Source organism: Tympanuchus pallidicinctus, unplaced genomic scaffold (assembly GCF_026119805.1).
Source record: "Tympanuchus pallidicinctus isolate F22 unplaced genomic scaffold, pur_lepc_1.0 scaffold3, whole genome shotgun sequence".
NCBI lineage: Eukaryota > Metazoa > Chordata > Aves > Galliformes > Phasianidae > Tympanuchus > Tympanuchus pallidicinctus.
The window spans coordinates 35,429,732-35,448,737 of record NW_026294747.1 but is presented as its reverse complement, the minus strand read 5'-3'; the positions used below and the strand labels follow the sequence as shown (position 1 = coordinate 35,448,737).

The 19,006-nt window shown below is 44.8% G+C and overlaps 2 protein-coding genes across 17 annotated transcripts in view; one reads left to right on the top strand and one right to left on the bottom strand.

The window, feature by feature from the left end:
* Nucleotides 1-14,600, top strand: part of RALGAPA1 (Ral GTPase activating protein catalytic subunit alpha 1) — a 113,761-nt gene extending 99,161 nt beyond the window's left edge. For 9 of the 16 annotated variants that reach the window (XM_052696821.1, XM_052696816.1, XM_052696820.1 and 6 more), the window contains 3 exons: nucleotides 5,117-5,241; nucleotides 11,593-11,707; nucleotides 13,197-14,600. In XM_052696821.1, coding sequence (XP_052552781.1) covers nucleotides 5,117-5,241; nucleotides 11,593-11,707; nucleotides 13,197-13,299 — 343 coding nt within the window. In that variant the 3' untranslated portion in view covers nucleotides 13,300-14,600. Of the gene's footprint in view, nucleotides 1-5,116; nucleotides 5,242-5,857; nucleotides 5,889-11,592; nucleotides 11,708-13,196 lie in introns of those variants that run through there. The other 7 variants (XM_052696817.1, XM_052696822.1, XM_052696830.1 and 4 more) reach the window with 4 other exon arrangements.
* A 502-nt stretch (nucleotides 14,601-15,102) lies between these two features.
* INSM2 (INSM transcriptional repressor 2) lies at nucleotides 15,103-17,455 on the bottom strand. Its single transcript, XM_052696490.1, has one exon. It carries the CDS (start codon nucleotides 17,453-17,455, stop codon nucleotides 16,106-16,108), a length of 1,350 nt encoding a protein of 449 aa, XP_052552450.1. The 3' UTR covers nucleotides 15,103-16,105.
* Nucleotides 17,456-19,006: the final 1,551 nt, after the last annotated feature.

The window sequence follows — 19,006 nt, the reverse complement described above, 5'->3', positions numbered from 1 at the left end:
CTCAGTAGTTATATCAGTCGTCTAAGAAATGAGTGGTTTCCAGTTTTGAGGCCACATCTACTGTCCCTTATAAGAATGTCATTCTAGTCATTGGAACTGAGGACATTTTGTAATAGGTGCACTTGGTTCACTGCTGAAATTGCTCTTCGTTTCATAAAATGTCCTCATCATCACAGGGAGAGTACATGCTCATCTGTATAGAGCAGTGGTTATAGTACTTTAGTGAGAGAGAAGGTTATGGCCCCTGAACTTATGGCTCCTGCTCAGGAAGTCTTCATTGCCAACACTAGAATTTCTTCTCCAGTTCTTTTATAGATCTAGCATGTAGATGCTCCTGTAAGACAGATAACACAATTTTGAAGAGATATATTCTTAATTAAAGTCTTGAGAATTTTACTCCATGTTGAAACTACCTTTCCTTTGTATTTTCTCAGCTTCGGGTTAAATGAAATATTAGGATTGGTACTCTGATGATGACTATAATGTGCTAATCATGAATTCATTCTTCTTTAATTGTTAAATACTAGATAGGTTACTTGCAATACATATTACTCAATTCTAAAGCTTACGTGCTGACTTTTTACTGAGTTTAGAAGGATGTAAATACAAATGGAGAATAAAAGTGTAGTTAGATAGAGATTATAAACCTATGGAAATGATTATGAATAGATGATCTGACATAAGAACTTGAAGATGGAGACAGTAGATGGGGCTGGGCAATGGGAAGTACAGCTTACAGAGATTGCATGATTAGAATTGCAAGAAAGAAGAATTTGAGACAAATACCTAGAGATGAAGGTAATTAGGAAATAGATTTCCTCATCAAATGGAAGGATGACAAAATTGTGAATAAAAAAATGATCTATGAAGGAATTGTTTTGAATATGAAAGAAGGAGATGAGGATGGTGCATGAAGCTGCATGCAAGAAAAATATTTTACTTGTATTATCATGTCATATGTGTAACCATAGAGAGTGTATAAACATGGCCATAGACCACAATCTCATTATACTGAGATGTGCAGACTAGACAAGTGCTGTTTGTGTCCTCAAAGTTTGAAAGTTAAGTCTAAAAATGACAAAAAATGAAGGAGGATGCAAAATATAAGGATGTGTGAAACAGTAGTGAGAAATATGAATGGCTGTGTGACCTGAATGCCAACAGATTCTAAGTCTTCAAAGATGTCTTCTTAGCAGTTTTAATCAAACTGATCAAGTAGTTAATGACTACTGCAAGGAAATGGCAGATTGAAAATGATATCCAAAGAGAATGCCCGTCAATGCCCTGTGGCTCTGGGCAGCCTGGTCTAGTGGTTGGCAGCCCTGCACATAGCAGGGAGGTTGAAACTAGATCATCATTGTGGTCCTTTTCAACCCAGACCGTATTATGATTCAAAGCGGGATGCCCCGAAAGTGGACTCTGCTGTTCTGAGTATACAAAAATTCACACCAATTGTAATGCAAATGAAATGTTAGTTGCAGTGAATGACCTGTAGAGGTGCAATTTCTGGCTTGTTTGTTGTTGTTATATTGATTGTATATTGCACGGCTACAACTTCTGGAAAAATGTAATGAAATAATTTCATCAGATTTTTGGATGTTTTACTGTGCTTTTTGTGTTATGTTTCTGCCAGTTTTTAGCTGACAGATTTGAGTGTCTGTACAGTTAATGTATATCTTGCACTTCTATCCATTCTCTTTTTTGTCAGTTAGCATCTTCTCAGAAGCAGAAAGCTTATGGCACGGTTAGTTTGTGTTTAGTCACAAACTTTCTTTTTTAGTGACAAACTGATTATTTCTCTGCTGGTTTTGTCTGTGTGTCCTTCCCATTCTGTCTTAATTGGAAAGCCAGTGGCAACATCCACTCACAGTAAGAATGTAGCCTGCATTTCCACTGTTATTACTAGCCAATGAGTTTGTGTGTGCCACTCAATTTATAGGTGCTAATAACTCTTCCCTAGAGAGCAGCATTTTAAAGAAATAAATGTCTAGCCTAATAGAAGTAATGCAAAAATTAACCTCCATGGGATTGGATACTTGCAGATAAGTAGCATTTAAATGAAGTGTAGAGCTGGATTATCTCAGTCAGAAATGCATAAAAATGAAGTTTTAAAATACTGGAATATTTTTGAACTACGTGCAAGTAGTTGTAAGTGTCCAAACCTCAGCTACTCATTTTCTAACACAGAAGAGCTGTTCTGAGGAGATTGTATCTTCTTAGTGCAAGTTTTGGACTTGACTTACACATCAGATTTGTGGGTATTTTTTTTGCAGAGTTCTGTTTTCGACACAGTGCAGATAGTTTTGAGGATTGCTAAGACGAGAGGCAACCAGGCCAGCTGAATTACCTTTCTCTGAGTGTGCTAAGTGTGCATTTGAATTAGTCTTCTAGAACTGATATAAGCATGTCCTTTCCACTGAGTAACAAAAACGTCATTATCCTCCTCAGTCAGCATCTGTGTCAAGACTTCTTTATTTGGTTAGGAGATGGGTACATAGACTGGGGAATGAGAAAGTCCTTGTTGCATTCAAAGTGGTAACTTTCCTTCATTTCTGCCTTATTTGTGTGTAAGCTTTGGATATAATAGGATAACCTGAAAGATTTTCTTCAGAGACCTCTAAAAGTAGAGCATTTGAAAAGGAGGTAGGTGTCTCCACCCTACTTTACCATGAAACATTTTACCCATTCAAGCAGACTTTTAAAAACAGCTTGTTTTGATAGCAGCCTGTTCTCCTGTGGGCCTTCAGCCTTTGCTTCCTGGCAGCACCTTTGGTGCGAAAAGAGAGTGATCAATTGGGAGACTATCAGTGCCAGCATGCATAGAGTGATAAGTTAACACACCACTGGGAATTTCTAGGGCCCACCAAGATACTTCACTTCTAATGTGCTAACAAGCTCATTTTTCTACCTCTTGCCTCTTCAGTTATTTTTTTTTTTCTCAGAAGAGCTTAGAAGTTGAGTGCATCAGGCATAATGAAAAGCTCTGTAGGAGGGAGAAGCAATAACCCCATTTTTCCCTTTTCAGCCAAATAGAAAATTAGTTTCTGGTAATACACAAAGGCCAGTATATTTTGTGCAAGGGGCACTGCTGTGAATCAAAGGACTCTATTAACTGCAGAAAATTCAGCAGCTGTGAATCTCCCCCAATGAAAAAAAGTGCTTTTCAACAAGTTGTGAGATATGTAGTATTATTTAGACTTCAACCATCAGTTTCATCCTCTACCACTTATACATAGCCTCTTTAAAAATGTTCTATATTACTCTTCTCTCTTAAGGCTCAACACTATGTTTATCCCCCAACCTAACTCTTTACAATAGGAGATTTTTGTATTTTCTCTTGTCCCAGTGCTTCTATTATAGCTTCTCCAGATAGAGAATTCTGCTGGGTTTCAGCTCTCTCTGGATCCAAAAGACAAAAATTGGAGCACAGATTTTAAAGGTAAAATTGTTTTGCAGTTTCACTGCATAACCAAGTTGTGATCTAAGGAAACACCACTAAGGTGATCATATTCAGTAGAAAGTTGTTTTCAGATAATACAGTCTCTGCATTCCTATGATTAGATGTACTGCAAAATATATAGTAAATACTGTACAGAAGAAAAGTTCTGTAATAGTTGAACTCTAGTTTTAATAGCTAAGATGAAGGGTATTGTTTTCAGCTGTAATACAGGGCTGAGAATATTTATTATAAATAACTGAAAACAATTATTTAAAATGTTAGCACTTGTTAATAAAAACCGTAGTCACTTCTAATGCAATTCTCTTGTTTAATTTACTAAAATATGTGTGCAAGATACAGAGATTAATATTATCCCCATTTCACAGACAAAATTGAGTCAAAAGGGAAGTTTCCTCACTCCCTCTCCTGCTCCAAAAGAGCAGCAAACCAGAAGTCAGACCTCAGAACCTTTGAGAACTGATTCTGAGTACGTTCCTCCACTGAATGCTGATTTGGATTTTATTGTGCATATTTTTTGCTTGGTTGGTTTGGTTTTGGTTTTTTGGGTTTTTTTTTGGAAGGGGTAATGGAGACAATATATATATATGTATGAGGCAAACACAATCTTACTATCAACAGATAAATTAGAAAAACAAGACATGCACAATCATAAACGTCAGGAAAAAATTTTGGTCATGTGGTTATGTGAGATAACTTGGGAAAGTCTCTGTCATTCAGCACATTGAGTCCAGCTGGAGGACTTTGAAAGTTGTCAGAGAAAAGGTTAACTGATTTCTCAGTTCAGGAACTATATGACGTGAAGTCAGCATGGTAGTTTTTCTTGATAATTGTATGTTGCTGCCTGCTGCTCTACATTTTGACAGCCATTTCCATAGTTGCTTTCGTGAACAGCAGAAATATTCTCTCTTTTTCTCGCTCTCTCTGTGCTAACAGCACAATCAGGCCTGCTGGAACAAGCAGCCTGGAGAGGGTTCTTCAAAAGCAGCAACACTTCAAGACACTGCTCTCTTGTCAATAATATCAGAGAGGGAGAACAAGGTGAAAAGGAAGAAGAACAGTATTTTGCTGTCAGTGCCCTGCCAGCTCCCCGTTAGCTGGTATTTAGGGGTCTCGCAGATTCTCTACAAATACTTTTGCATGTTTTAACAGCATAATCAATTAGGGTTTTTTTCCCAATACCCAAATTAAACTCTGTACTTACATTAGCTGCATGTGTGTTTAGGGATTATGGAAAGAGTTTGTCATTGCAAAGTGCAAAATAAATTATTTTGTTAATGCTCATGTTACTTTTCATGCTATATTCTTAAAAATGTAGGTGTTTAAATTTAATTTTAACCAGTGTAGCCAAAGTATTTTGTTTAGAGATAACATTTAAACAGCTGTAGTTTGAAAAGATTTTCGGAAAGTGCGATATGAAGCTTGAAAAGGGAATGATGTAACAATAAGGCTCACATTGATTGTGTTTGTCGTACAGTTTCTATTATTACAGTGCTTCAGGTAATCTTATGTTATCTTAAGTTATGTAAGGAATTAAAAATAAATGTGTGCCGTCACTGAAATACATATTTAACATTAAGAGCTCTGAATTACTAGGCACCGTTATTTAGCAATTACAGTACGTGATATAAATTGTTCCTTAATTCTCAGCTAAACTAGCTATGAGGAGAGAGCACGATACCTGCAAACAATTGTTCAGCATCACCTAGAACCTACAACTTTTGAGGATTTTGCTGCTCAGGTTTTCTGTCCAGCACCTTACCACCATTTTCCCTCAGATGCAGGTAAGAAGAACAGAGAAGAACTGTTCTTACACAGTCTTACATCAAATGCAGTATCCTTACTTATAAAGAATGAAAATTCAAACCTTTTCACATTATTAATGGTTTCCATTAATGTGAAAGTCTATATACATCTATTAAAGAACTTCTTCAAAGTTACCTTTAGCCCTTTTTCTTTTGTCTGGCATCATGAGCCAATGCCAGACAGTAAGACTTGGCAAGCTCCTTTAATGTAGCAAGTGTATTTTCACAATGTATTTTATTGCATTCCCCCATGTAAAATTTCCATGGCTTGTCAGTACTGATTCATGTAGGCTAGTGTAGGCTTATTTAATGTCAGTATGCCTTCCCTGTAAAAAAGTTTTAAACTCTTTACATTTTTAGAATGAAAAGTTTAAAACTAGAAACCTGAGAGCCTTGCAGTCATCTGTTTCCAGGTTGTTAGTTGCAGAGTTTTCTTAAGGTCATTTTTGCTTACAACTGTTCTATAAGAGGATACTGCATTTTCAGTTACTAATAAGAAAATTGGTAAGAGAATGAGTAACTCAAGGCCTTCCTGTTCTGAAATTTCCTGAACTCCTTATGATTATTTCATTTATTTTATTTCCCCTCTTTTTAGATCATTAAATATCAGTTCTGTTTATCTGAAGGTAAGACAAAGTGTCCAAAAAACCCTTTGTTCCTATTACTTTTACTAGAGCACTAAGCTTGTAACCAGATTGTATGCAAACTTTCCTTGTTGCCCTTGTTCACACTAAAAAGAATTTCACACTGATTGAGAAATGACCACTACATCTTCGTAAAGTTTTAGTCTTTTACTAACCTCAGGTCTGCATGAAGCACTAACACTGGTTCTGGGATTAAGGTAACTAATGGTAGAGACAGTTGTTGAATGAGTAACACTTTATTGTATTGACCTTTGTTTCTCAGCATGAACAAGTAGTACTGAATGGCAATGGTGTGTTTTGTACCCTGTACTGTCTTTCATTGATGTTGTAAGGCATTCTGCAGTGATAACGTAGGAAAGAAGGAGAAGAAGAATGTGTAACACTTGAAATTCTCAAATAAATCGAAATGCTATTGTGGAAAAGCTGTAAATCTAAATAAAACGCATTTTGTAAGAATTAATTAATTTGGTAAGTTATTATCTCAGAATTTGTTTCTTAATTGATAAAATATGCAGAAATAAGTTTCAGAATTACAAAAGCATTCTGATGAGGTCTGCAGACTGAGAGATGTTAAATCAGAGAGATTCTTTTGTGTGTAAGTATAAACCATGACTAGAAGCTAGTTTTGGAGTGTAAGTGGCAGAGCTATCCCAGTGTAAATAATCAAAACCAAGGGGAAACTAAATTAAAAGGCAGTAATTTAAAACTAATTAAATTAGTTCAAAGATAGTAACATAATTTAATGTATAACAGCATTTGAATAGGAAGAATCTGTAACTGGAAACTTTAAAAACAATGACCAGACACACCAATCCTTGCCACTTTTCCTACCTATTGCACTCAGTATGTATTCAGCATCAGACACTCATAGTGCATAGTCTAGTGTGCTTGTATCAGTTCTGCCTGTTCACTTTTGGAAATCTCATTTCAGGCTGATTGGTTCTGTGTTCTTCATCTAGCTTATTCTTTCAGGGAGAAGCAAAGCTACTTCTCCCCATTGCACCAAACTAATACAGGGCATTGCTCCACATGACAATTCCTGTGTTCCTTTAAAAATTGTCTGAGTCGTACTTGCTTTCTCTAACTTCTGAATTCTGAAAAAAAAATTGATTTTTGTCTTAAGCTTTCTCTCCCATGTAATGTTTTTCTGCAGAAATCTCATTAATAGGAATCTGTGATGCATTTCACATCAGAGTGAATGCGCATGTTTACAGTCCACAAAATGTGATGTCTTGTCCTAAGGGAGATGTTCTTCTGGACTTTGTGCCATATAGTGGCAGTCATCTCCCAAGCTTGATTCATCTGGAAACCACCAGTTTCCAGTTCTAATGAAGGTATACCTGTGAGTAGGGTAAATGCAGATGACCCTCAATTTTGAAGGACCATGGTCCTAAGAAAGATTCCACCAGGTTTCTACTTTCCATGGATCTGGCAACTCTTGAAAGATGAGTGTGGAGGTCTGACTTGTTCCAGGACTGCACAAAGGAGTGGCACTGGGCATCTGCATCTGCCTGGGCATCTGCACACATTCATTGCACCCAGAATGACTCAAAACTTTGCAGGCTACCTGCCAGATGTTTTCACAGCACCTGAAAATTTCTGACCAGTTTCTAAAATTATGTTGCACTTATTTTTCGAAATTAAAAATATTTTGGCTGCTTTTTATGAAGAAAGACCAGAAATAACCAGAAAATATTTCCATGTGTTAGACATCACAGACTTGAATGTTTACTTGGATCATGATTTCAGAGCTTATAGTTGTTGAATATCTTCAATTTTTATAAATAATGCTACATACATATAATTCCTTACTCTGAGACAGATATAAGGAAGCAGTGAAGCTACAAAAGCCCACCACCAGGCACTGTAAATTTTGTTGTGATCCTATCAGCCACTTTCAGCATGCTAAGTTTTTCAATTAATCTATGACAACTGGCCAATAGAGAACATGCTGTTCAGTGACAGTGTACTTTTTCTGTTTATGAAAGCTTCAATCCTCAACAAAAACTGTTTCCTTCCTTAAAGTGGTTGCTCGTTGATACAATGTTGTGTTGGCAGCTGCTGTTTTATCTAGATATGTAAGTTATCCTGTCAAAATATCTGCAAAATCCCCCTCCCCGTGCTTAGGAACTTGACTGGTGTAATGTATGTATGCTTTTTTTTTTTTTTTTTTAATTGAGAGTTACCTCTATTTAGTCACAGAATGTAATTCATTTGCTACTCCATTTTTTACTTTTTGCTGTCTCTAAAGAAAGAGTAACTGCAAACTAAGATTTCCTACTATACAGCTATTGAGTAAACCCAATTTCTGTGACACCAGAGTAGTCCACGGAAACTGTCAGTGACAAGCTCAATGATATTGAAGGGCTTATTGACCTCATGATGCTAAGATTCTGAGTTTTAAATTGTATTGATGATTTACTTTTGGTTCTTCTTTGTGGTACTTTTTTTTAACTCTCTCTGCTACCATAAATCGGACTGCAGTATAGTAAACCTCATAGAAAGGGAACCTCTCTGCTATAGTGCCTTACTTGTGATGCCAGAGTTCAGCACAGTTACGCTGACTTACATGTAGAGAAGTGGAGGAATGTGGAGTCAGTGGTTCTTCAGCCTTGTACAAGAAGATCTCACGTTCTAGAGCTTGCATCATCATCCCTGCTGCTTGTTTGCTGTGTACCTTTGAATGAAGAATTTGATAATCTTTTTTATCCTGTCTTAGCCCTTCACAGATGGTGGTGGTGCTTTTCTCACCGCATTGGTCTAACCACTGCTCTTGATGATGGTTGGAGTCTGTGATTGAAAACACTCTTAAAAGCAGGAGTGTTTTATGAAAGCTGTTTGTCTAGTAAGGATGTGAAGAGTTTCTCATTATTCTTCTCCAGTCCAGTCTTATTAAGAATTTTTTGCATTTCTAAGTCAGAGCAAAACAACAGAACTTAATAAAATTTTCCAAAAATTCCACATTGGACAACTGAAACTGAAACATTAAATGTTTCTGAATAGCTGTTGACCACTTTGGTCATAGTAAGCTGACAATCCTCAGCACTTTGAAGCAGTAAATTCAGTGTAGACTACAGCAACCTGACCTAGCTTAGATGTCCCTGTTCACTGCAGGGGAGTTGGACTAGATGACCTTTAAAGGTCTCTTCCAACTCAAATGATTCTGTGATTCTCTGACTGCTGGAGTCCCAAACAAATCAACTTCATACGTTTACTGGCGTTTACTGAAAAAAATATAATATGGTTGTCCAATTAAAAAAATACATATATGTACCAAGGGATGAAATTAAAACAGCATGTACAATTCTAATTCTGGTGTTTCCTAGCTTTTGAACATTTTACTTTAAAGATCAGTTGTTTTGTAACTACATGTAATGTTTACGTTTTTTCCATTCTTGTTTTTGCTTAAGGCATAGGACAAAAGAGAAACTGTAACACTGATTAATAGCCATCATGATTCATAAGCAAAACTGTAACCTTAAGATCCACCACCAATTTCTGAGAGCTGGGGCAGTGCAGTGATTTGTGGTAACAGAGATCTGTCTTATCTCTGCCTGAACCTCTACCAATGGAAAGAGTGGATGTTCAAGGTATTTGCTGATGCAGAATAGGTTTCTCCAGTAGTCAGCTTTCCAGACAGGTTCTGAAGAGTATTCTTTGCTGGACATAAGCTCTTCCACTCATGTTCCATAAACCCCTTTTGGTTGTGCATCTTTCTCGTGTCTGGCTCCAACTGTCTCCTACTTAGCTTCAGCCCTCCAGGTCTCCAGGCCACTCACATCTCTTCCTCTGCCTCTCATCTTGCTTGGCAGCTGCTTTTGCAGTCATCCTCTCTGTACCTGCTTCTTGCTTCTTTTCATCTTTTCCGCAAACTGTTGATAGATACAATGCTTTGGCCCTAGCAAGGCTCAGCTGAGTGTAACTGATAGCCTGGCCAGCTTTGGGCTGGTGTTTGTGAGAGTGGCAGAGAGCACAAACTATTCAAGTGATTGTTCTCTTCCCTGGAGGTCAGGAAAAGCAGGGCTTGGAGTATCTTAAAATCAGAATTTACCAACATAAACAAATGGTATTTCCCTGGGTAGCTGTAGTGGAAAACACTAATCACACAACTGATGTGATAAAGCCAGAAAGCTCAACAAGCAACGGATCAGCACCCCACTGCACTCATTGTCTAAATTTTTCAACTCTGCAAGTCAGAACTGTTGAGTGAGATGTACCATGTAAATGGGTATGCTATGGTGTATCCATATCCTTTCTAAGTCAGTCTGTAGTTAGGATTCCTTTTAATGTTTAAATAGCTCCATTCTGAGACAAATAAAAATCCTACTGTCTTTAGAGGATCCTAAAAATTGTAGATGTATTGGGAAAATGTCTCCTTTCAACTCCCCTGAATAGCTTCCATGTTCACAAACAACTGAAACAGCTTCACGCTGTGATCCCACGCTATCAAACTGGTATCAAGCTGATAAAATGCTCCATGCCAGTTTGGTCAGTTGTCAAGCTTAAGAGACTAAAAAAAATGAATGACTTTGAAACATTTTTCAAACTCTTAAAAAAAGTTAATTCATCTGTTTTGTTTATTTTAATTGAATTTTCTTATTACAGGTCAATTGAGAAAAAGGCCTTCTTGTTTAATCCTATTTTTATAGTTTGGATAACTAAATATTTCATTGCACAAAGATATAAAACTTCAAATTGAAGGTTTTAAAACTTGCGAATTTATATAACCACACTTTGTGTGTGTGTGTGTGTGTGTGTGTGCACATATAGATATATATTCATATCTAAAATCCAAAGAAAATGAGTAATCAGTCTGTTGATTCCTGTGAGACTTTAAATATATTTTAAGTGCCATTATTCTTCACTCTTCTGTTGTGGTATGTTCAGATGTGAAAATCACTTTACATGACTTCTGTTCTTTAGCAACTCTAAGTCAGTTTCTTAAAATTGGACTATATGTGAATTCTGTGATTTCTAATGTCTGCAGAAATTATGATCAAAATTTTAAGATATTACAATAATAATATCAATAATACCCTGATTGAAATAGTTGGAGTTTTAAGGCTTTCCTTATCCAGCCCTTGATAAAATTTTGAAGTATGGTTTTACTCCTTAACTTGACTAGCTCAAATCCAGTGTTTTTTCTTCTTGACGTGATTTCAGTCTCATGTGGAGATTGGCTGTAATTATAGCATACGTAAAAGATGGGACAGCTGGGGAGCAGAAGCCATATGTCAAATTGCCATTTGTTTTTCCTTCTAGGTTGTGTGTATGTGTGTGAGTATTTAACTGTTTTCACAGACTTTGAGAAAACGTTGCAGACTATGCTTAGGATGTATCTGTTACTATAAACAAGGTTGCTGGATCTGGATAATGTCATAGAATTCTTTTCTTTCTCTCTCCCTTCCTTTTTTCTTGTAATGCTTAGTTGGTAAGTATGACACCGGATTTCTGAGCTGTTGCTTCATTGCACATAACTAACTCATCACTCTCTTTAACCTGTAGCATGAGCAGCAATTACATAATGAAATTCGAAATTCTGTTTTCTGTACTCATCTGTTAATACCCTTCAGTCTCTGCGGTTCGTGTCTCATGTCTCACACCTGTTATCTTTTATCTTTTCTCCTCCCCCTTCCTCACTTCTTTCCACTTCTCCTTCCTCATCACTTCTTCATTCTCAACAAAGAAAGAAATGCTGTGATATTTCTTCTCCTTCCAAAACCTCCACTAGAAAGCATTGGCCACATCAAGGTAAAGGGCAAAGGCTTGAAACGGAAGGTCTTTCACGCTAGCTGTGAATGGTATGCTGTGCAAAACAACAATGGTTATTTTCTGTTCTCTAACTTCCACCGTTTGAAATGCTTTAATTCCTTGTAAAATTAGAACAAGATAGAATTTCAGAAAATGAGAGTGCATGTTTCCCTGCCTGCCTTTTTTTATGAGGCGCAGTAAGTCAGGCATTATCGTGCTTTTCCAGATTGTTTGGCAATGAGGTCTCCAGCTCATGAAGAGAATTGCTGTCCCCAGCTGGGGAACAAATAGCAGCCCTTTTTCCTCCCCATCACCTCAGTGGCTGGTGTAAACTGGAGAAAGAGAGTGTGGGGCCTTGGAGGAACGGGCAGGTAGTGGCCAGGCCAGGAGGACTCTAGGCACCCAACCCTTCAGGCTTATGGCAGTGCTTTAACTGTACTCTCAGACTTCCTATCTGAATTTTTTGCCATGATTTTATTTGACAGGAGTCTTTCCAAAGAAAAGAAAAGTTCTGTTTTTAGCGGGGGTTTTTTGAACCCATTATATGTGAAATATTAACTGAGAGAGAAGTCTCTTCAGTTCTGATTATTGCATTATTATTATTATTATTTTAAAAGCATTACCGTGATGCAGACAGAATAGCAGGCGATGTTCTTTCTGGCTTACTGAAGCCGGCAGAGGTTTTCCATTGACTTCTGTAGTACTGAGCTGCTGTCTGCAGTTTACACAGCTCAGAAGTGGCCAGCGCCAGTGGGGGGACTGGGGCCAGGCAGCTGTTGGTCTCTGCAGATGGCTGATCAAATCAGTTTAGTTTTGTGCATGTCAGTTTGCAGTGTCCCAGTTCTGTACCCAGGAGGCAGAACGTAGCTGCCATGTCGCGCTGCCTCTTTCCCATAATACCTATTGGCAGAAGCAGGTAGAGCTGCATGAGAGGGGCTTCTGTGGGGACGTCACTGCAGAGCAGCTTTGGGTGTGAGGATGAGCTCTGCACCATTATCTCAAATTCATCTTGTTCCTTTTACAAAGAACGTGGGATGCGAAGTGCATCCAGCTCGTATGATCTGTTCAAGCTTTGCCTTGTGGGCCCTGCAGGAATTTGGAGCACTGATTGAAGTTAAGTTGGGAAGAGCTGTTCTGCTCCCCAGCTCACTCCACCTTTTCAGTTGTGTCCCTAGAGCTCCCTTGGCACGCGATGGGCTCTTATTTTCCATGCTGTCATAAAGACTGAACTCTCTGGGGCGATGGCCTACATAATCCCTCTCCATCCCTGCAGGCAGCTAGAGAGGGGTCAGTCCCGCTGCATAGGAGAGTTACAGAGGGCAACGGTTAACGTGGCCTTGCAGCCCGGTGGCCCCTGGCACCACCCTTTCTCTAGAGCTGGTGCTGCAGCAGTCACTGCAGCCACCCGCAGCTGGTGAGGGGCTGGTGCACATGGTGGGTTGCTGGCAGCACGGGGCTCCTGTCTGCCCTTGTGTACAGATGCCCATGCTGCGGCATGGAGGCAGCACTGACAGCCTCGGTTCTTGCTGTCCTCTGCAGGCTCCTGCCCAGAGACTCAGCCGGGAGAGCCTCCAGCAGCAGCAGCAGCAGCAGTGCAGGCGGATGGAACAGACTTAGCCTCACCCATGTCTCCTCGGACTAGCAAGAGCCGCATGTCCATGAAGCTGCGGCGCTCCTCGGGCTCAGCCAACAAGTCCTGAGGGCGGGGTGCCCGCAGCTTCCTGACAGCACCCACAGCCTGCAGCTGGAGGACAGCACCCGGTCCCTGCCTGCCCATCTGTGTGCTTGTTTTAAACAGCAACACTGGAATTTTACTTTCGTATTTTAGCATCTTTTTTTTTTTAAGGGTTTTTCTTTGTTGTTGTTGTTTGGTTGTTTTTGTTTTGTTTTGTTTTGTTTTGTTTTACTCAAACTCCAGGCTCTTTTTTTTTTTTTTCCCTCCCCCTTTTTTTAATTACAATTTTTTCCTTTTTTTTGTATTTAGTGTAGCCTGCCCTCTGTACCTGTTACTGTGCTCTGTGATGGGGACACCTCCCCAGAAGTCCTTTTTAGCTCTGGTTGATCTGAGTGACATGAGAATTGGAGACTGCCATTTGGTTATGCCATATTTATTGTGCCCCATTGCAGTTTCCTCTGAAACAAAGAAAGAAATATGTACAATTTGAAAAATGAACGTACAGTTTTAAATTGGAGTTACATTTGTAAAGTTTCTGTCAGATGTCACAGTGCTAATGCACAGCCTGTGTGCAGATTATTTATGTTAAGAATGAAATACTCCAACAGTCTTTCAGGCATTACAGAGCCCAAACAGAGTAACTTGCACGCAGCAGCAGCTCCTTCCTCACAGAGCAGTGTGTCATGTCATAGCAGCGCAGGTGGTGCCATCATCTATGCCAGAAAAGATAAAAATCACTGTGCTGAAGTTCTCCTTCTGCTTGGCTTCCAGATATTTTTATAACGTTTGCTTTTCAAAGTGGTATCAGTAGTCAATGCCACTGAATTCCATGAGTTTTAGCCTTTCTCACCAGACTGCTGGGCTATATGTGTGTCATCGCTCCTTAAAAACCAACAATAAAAAAGCACTTTCCTGATATAAACTCATTGCTCTGATGCTGTGTGCTGCGGAAGCAAAGGGAACACACTGCGGGATCGGACTTGCAGTGCCGCTGATTCAAGCCCCAAGAGCAGCTCCGTACACGCATTCCACCCATCCAGAGATATTTTCCTACCGGAGATGAGATGCTCACATTTTGGGGCTGGCAAACAACAGAATGCTGTTAACAAAATGTAGCATGGCATCGGTACTAACTGCATGTGTAAATATATCATATGGGCAACAGTAAAAATATAAATTATGTATTGTCATTCATGTAGTATCTACAAATTTGTAATGGTTGAAGAGAAGACATGCTATTTAATAATACAATAAAATTATTCTTACCACCTTTTGTGTATTAGTCATTCACCTCAGCTGCTAGATTTCTGCTCCAGTTTGTAAGAGGTCAGCAAACTGCACACAGGGCGGCTGCCAGGGATATGGGGCTTCCGCTCCTACCGAAGCTCAGGCTGTGAGCCAGCTCTGGGGGCACTTCCCCATCCACCATAGGAACGTGTGGGATCCCCATCCCCAGATGTGGGGAACAAGGTGCCCGGCAGCACAAAGTGCAGCTCAGTGCTGCTGCCGACTGTAGGAACAGCCAGCAATCGTTGGGTCCGCAGGGTCCGTAGCCCTTTTCCCTTTGCTCATGCAAGCAGAGAAAGAGGACGATAGTTTAAAAACGCACAGTGACACTGAGATCAGTGAGAAGAACAGGCACTTCTAGCTGAACCTCAGTTACCACCAAGAGTCTCATAGACGCACTGTTACAACAATGCCCATTGCTTCTTTGCAGGGCACAACGGGCTGCAGGTGGGGCCTCAGCGGGCAGCACAGAGCAGCCTAATGGGCTGCTGGATGCTTTCTGATTTCCAGATCCTGGAACCCAAACACAAAATGAAGCATTATCACTTGCTCTCAGCCCTTGGGCATGATACATGTGAGCACCCTGTTGTGTGCAACAAAATTCATTGCTTTTAATGAAAAGATGGAAATACTCTGCGTGCTCCTTTCCCAGCGCTGTAGCGAAGGCTGCCTGGGATCGGTTTGGTTCTTCAGCACTCACCGAACAACCTGCTTCTCCCCCCGGAATTCAAGCAAGGCGTTCGCTTTGTTTTAGAACATTTATTGAATTTGCTCGTCCTTACTTTTGGCCTCATCCGCGATCACATTTGGAAACAAGCAGCACGGCGTGAAAATAAATAAATAAATAAATAAATAAATAAATAACCAACCGAACGAAGAAATACAGCCCGGGACGCCGGCAGCGGGCGGGAAAGGCCGCGCCGCGTCGGAGCGCTGGGCAGGGCGCCGCAAAGCACGGGGGCTCGCTGCACTACAGCAGCAGCGGAGCAGCCCGGCTGCGGGACACCGGCTGGCAGCAGCGCGGGACCCGTGGCAGCCCCGGAGCGGCGCGCGCTGTGCCGCAGCGCGGACGCACGGAAGGAGCGGGAGATGCGTACTTAGCACGGAGAGCAACGCCTCGCGTCTTAGCAAGCGGACAGCACGAATAAGTTCCCATACGATTTTCTAGCTATTATGTGACCGGACACCGACTGAACGGGAACATTCACCTTCCTGACTATTTGGTACATAATACAGCGAACGAAACACTTCACAATAACTTCAGTGGTGAAGCTCGGGGCCTAAGGCTATTGCAACAAGGTCACTAAGTCGGGCTCCTTTCTCACGAAAAAAAAAATAATTCCTCTCTTTAAGTACCGTCTGTACAGCCGCGCTCCCGCCCCGCCCGGGGCTGCGGCCCCTCCGCCTCGCGGCAGCGACGGACCGCGACTTTCCATAGGAATTACAGCTCGGCCGGGCCCGGCCCGGGCTCGGGGCACTCGGCGGGCTAGCAGCCCGGGCGGACGGGCACCTGGAGCAGCAGGACCTGCCTGCCTTCCGCCGGGTGGCACTTGCTGGCGTGCCGCGCCAGCCCGGGCGCGCTGAAGAAGGTGGCGGGGCACTGCTTGCAGGGAAAGCCCTGCCGCTCGCCGCCCCCCGCCCCGGCGCCCTCGTGCCGCCCGGGCGGCGGAGGCTGCAGCAGCAGCTCGTCCCGCACGGCGTGCCACAGCCGGTGCTTGTCCCTGATGTCCGCCGAGGGGAAGCGGGCGCCGCACAGGTGGCAGCCGAAGGAGAGCTGCCCGCGCTCCGGCGGCCCGAGGGGGGCGGGCCGCGGGGCGCCGTGCGTGCCCAGGTGCTTGCGGAGGTAGGCCTGCCGCCGGAACCGCTTCTGGCAGCACGGGCACGAGAACGCCTCCGCGCCGGGGGCCGCGGCGCCGCTGTCCGCGACGGCGAGGTGCTGACGGGGCGGCGCGGGCGGCGCGGGCTGCGGGGCGGCGCGGGGCCGCCGCTCGGGGCTGTTCTCCTTGCCCGGCGGGGCGGCGGCGGGGCCCTCGGCGCTGGGGCCGGGCCGCGGCTTGTGCCAGCGGCGGTGCGAGGCCAGGTTAGCGGGGCAGCTGAAGATCTTGTGGCATTCGGGGCAGCGGTACTCGACGCGCACGATGCGGGAGCAGCGGTGCTGGGCCAGCGCCAGCGGGTCGGCGTAGCGCTCCTTGCACAGCTGGCAGATGAACTCGCCCAGCGGCGTGCGGCCCCCCGGAGGCTCCACGCCCGGCCGCCCCTCGGGGCCCTCCTCCTTGATGCGCAGCCCCAGCACGGGCGAGGTGGTCACCTCGTCAGCGAAGCTCAGCTTCCGCGCGGCCTTCGCCCTCTTGGCGGGCGCCTTGGCCCGCGACGGCCGCTTCAGCGCGGGGACAGACGGCGGCGGGGGCGCGGGCAGCGGCGTGCGGGGTGCCGGAGGCAGCTTCTCGACCGGCGGGAAGGCGGCGGCCAGCGGGAAGGACTCGGCTGAGGCGGGGGAGCTCAGGCACCGCTCGAAGAACGCCGCCCGCGGCCCCGCAGCGCCGCACGGCCCCCAGCCGCCGCACGGCCCCTCCGGATGACCGAGCCCGGCGCCCCCGGCATCCCCGCCGCCCGCGGTCCACGTCGCGGCGGCGGGCGCGGGGCGGGCGGCGGCGGCGGCGCCCCCCTCCTCCTCGCCCTCCTCCTCCTCCTCCGCCCCCGGCCGAGCAGCGGGGCCGCCCTCGAAGGCGGCGGGCGGCGGCGGCGGCGGGGCGGGCGGTGGGTCCCGCTCCCGGGGGCGCGCCCGGTAGGAGCCGCCGGGGCGCCGGCTGCGCTTGACAAGAAAGCCGCGCGGCATGGCGAGGCGGGGGACGGTAGGAGCGGAGCCCGCTCTGCTTTATACCCCCGCGCCCGCTCCCGCCCGGCCGTCATCCTCCCTCCGGCGTCGGCGGCCAATGAGGAGTTGGGGCCGGCGCTGGCGGCGGCGGGGGCGGGGGCGGCCGGACCCGGCCGGGGCTCCACGCTGCCGGGGCGGGCACGGAGAGGGCGATGCGGCCCCCGCGGCGTCCCCCGGGGCACGGCAGCTCTCTCCTTGCCGAAGGGGACGCTGTACGGGGCACGGCGGCATCCCGGGTCCGGCAACCCGGCGGGGTCACGGCAGGAGCGCCCCTTGCTGCCCTTCGCGGGCCGAGCCGACAGCTCTGTCGGGTTTTCCTCCCAGAAGCTGGAGGGGCTGCAGGCACGGCTTTCGGCGCGCGCCATTCTACCGCACTTCGAGGGCGTTTCCGCAGATCGCTGTGCAGGCGTCGAGGAACGCCGCTCCTTGCGAAGCTCCGCCGCTCGCAATGCTCTGTCACCCCGGGAGCTGCTGCGATAAGGCATCCGGCTGCCTCGCTGCTAGGCATCCTACGGTGTGTGAGGGATGTAAGGCCGAGCCAGGGGGCAAGGAATGGCTGCAGAGCCGGCTCTGCCCTGCTGCAAGCTGCGGACACGCGTGGGTGCCACGAGTCTGCAGCCGTGCGCCGAGCGGGAGCCGCGGCATTCACCGTGTTGCTAACAGCCGCCCTTGGGAAGTAGTGATGTACGTGTGGGGAGGAATTGCTTTGCCACGGTTCCTCCGAGCCGCCTCAAGTTGTCAGCACCTCACTTTTGGGTCATTCGGTTACCCGGGGTGAGCTGGAACAGTCCCACGGCGACTAGGCAAAGCAGCGTGCCATGGCCGATGCACAGGCTGGAGCCTTGCTCCGTGCGTTGCACTGTGCCTGAAGCCCAGCCCCAGCCGCGGCTGTGCCACAGAACCCACCAAGAGCATCCTCTGCCTGCAGAAATGCAGGCACATGGGGACGGCACCCCTCAAGCCGTTCGGCACCCCTCAAGCAGGGGATTTGCAGCAGTGGTGGTGAGAATGTGAGCCCTCGTGCAGAAAGAGAACTTTCCCCACCTGCTCCGAACACTCAGCCACTTGTCTCTGTAAGTGCTCTGATTACATTTGCTTAGCAAACTCTTAATCATGTTTTACATTACTCTCCTATTTTCCCTCATTTTCATTGTTGCACTGAATTTTAAATTAGATTACAGGCTCTGTGGGCTAGAGATCACCCTTTGTTAGTACAAACCACTCTAATTGGGACCGATGAGCCGTGCTCAGCACAGCTGGATCCTTCCCTGTCTGACTGCATGATTTTTCCTAGTGTTTGGTTGACCTTTGTTACTGGGACTTCCCAACTGCATTTCTCACTGAATTACCGCATCCCTACTTACAAGTATGCTGTGTTTCACTGCTCCTCTTGCAGAGCATAAATAGCTCTTTTAATTTGCAGAGCGGTGTTCCTTCCCTTCAGTGCTTGTCTCTCTGCAGTCACGTTGCACAAGGAGCCTGTGGTAGGAACGCCCCACGTGCCTGAGGGCT

What these genes read in the sequence shown, in the direction of transcription:
- INSM2 (XM_052696490.1), bottom strand. Translation starts at nt 17,455, where the DNA reads ATGCCGCGCGGCTTTCTTGTCAAGCGCAGCCGGCGCCCCGGCGGCTCC.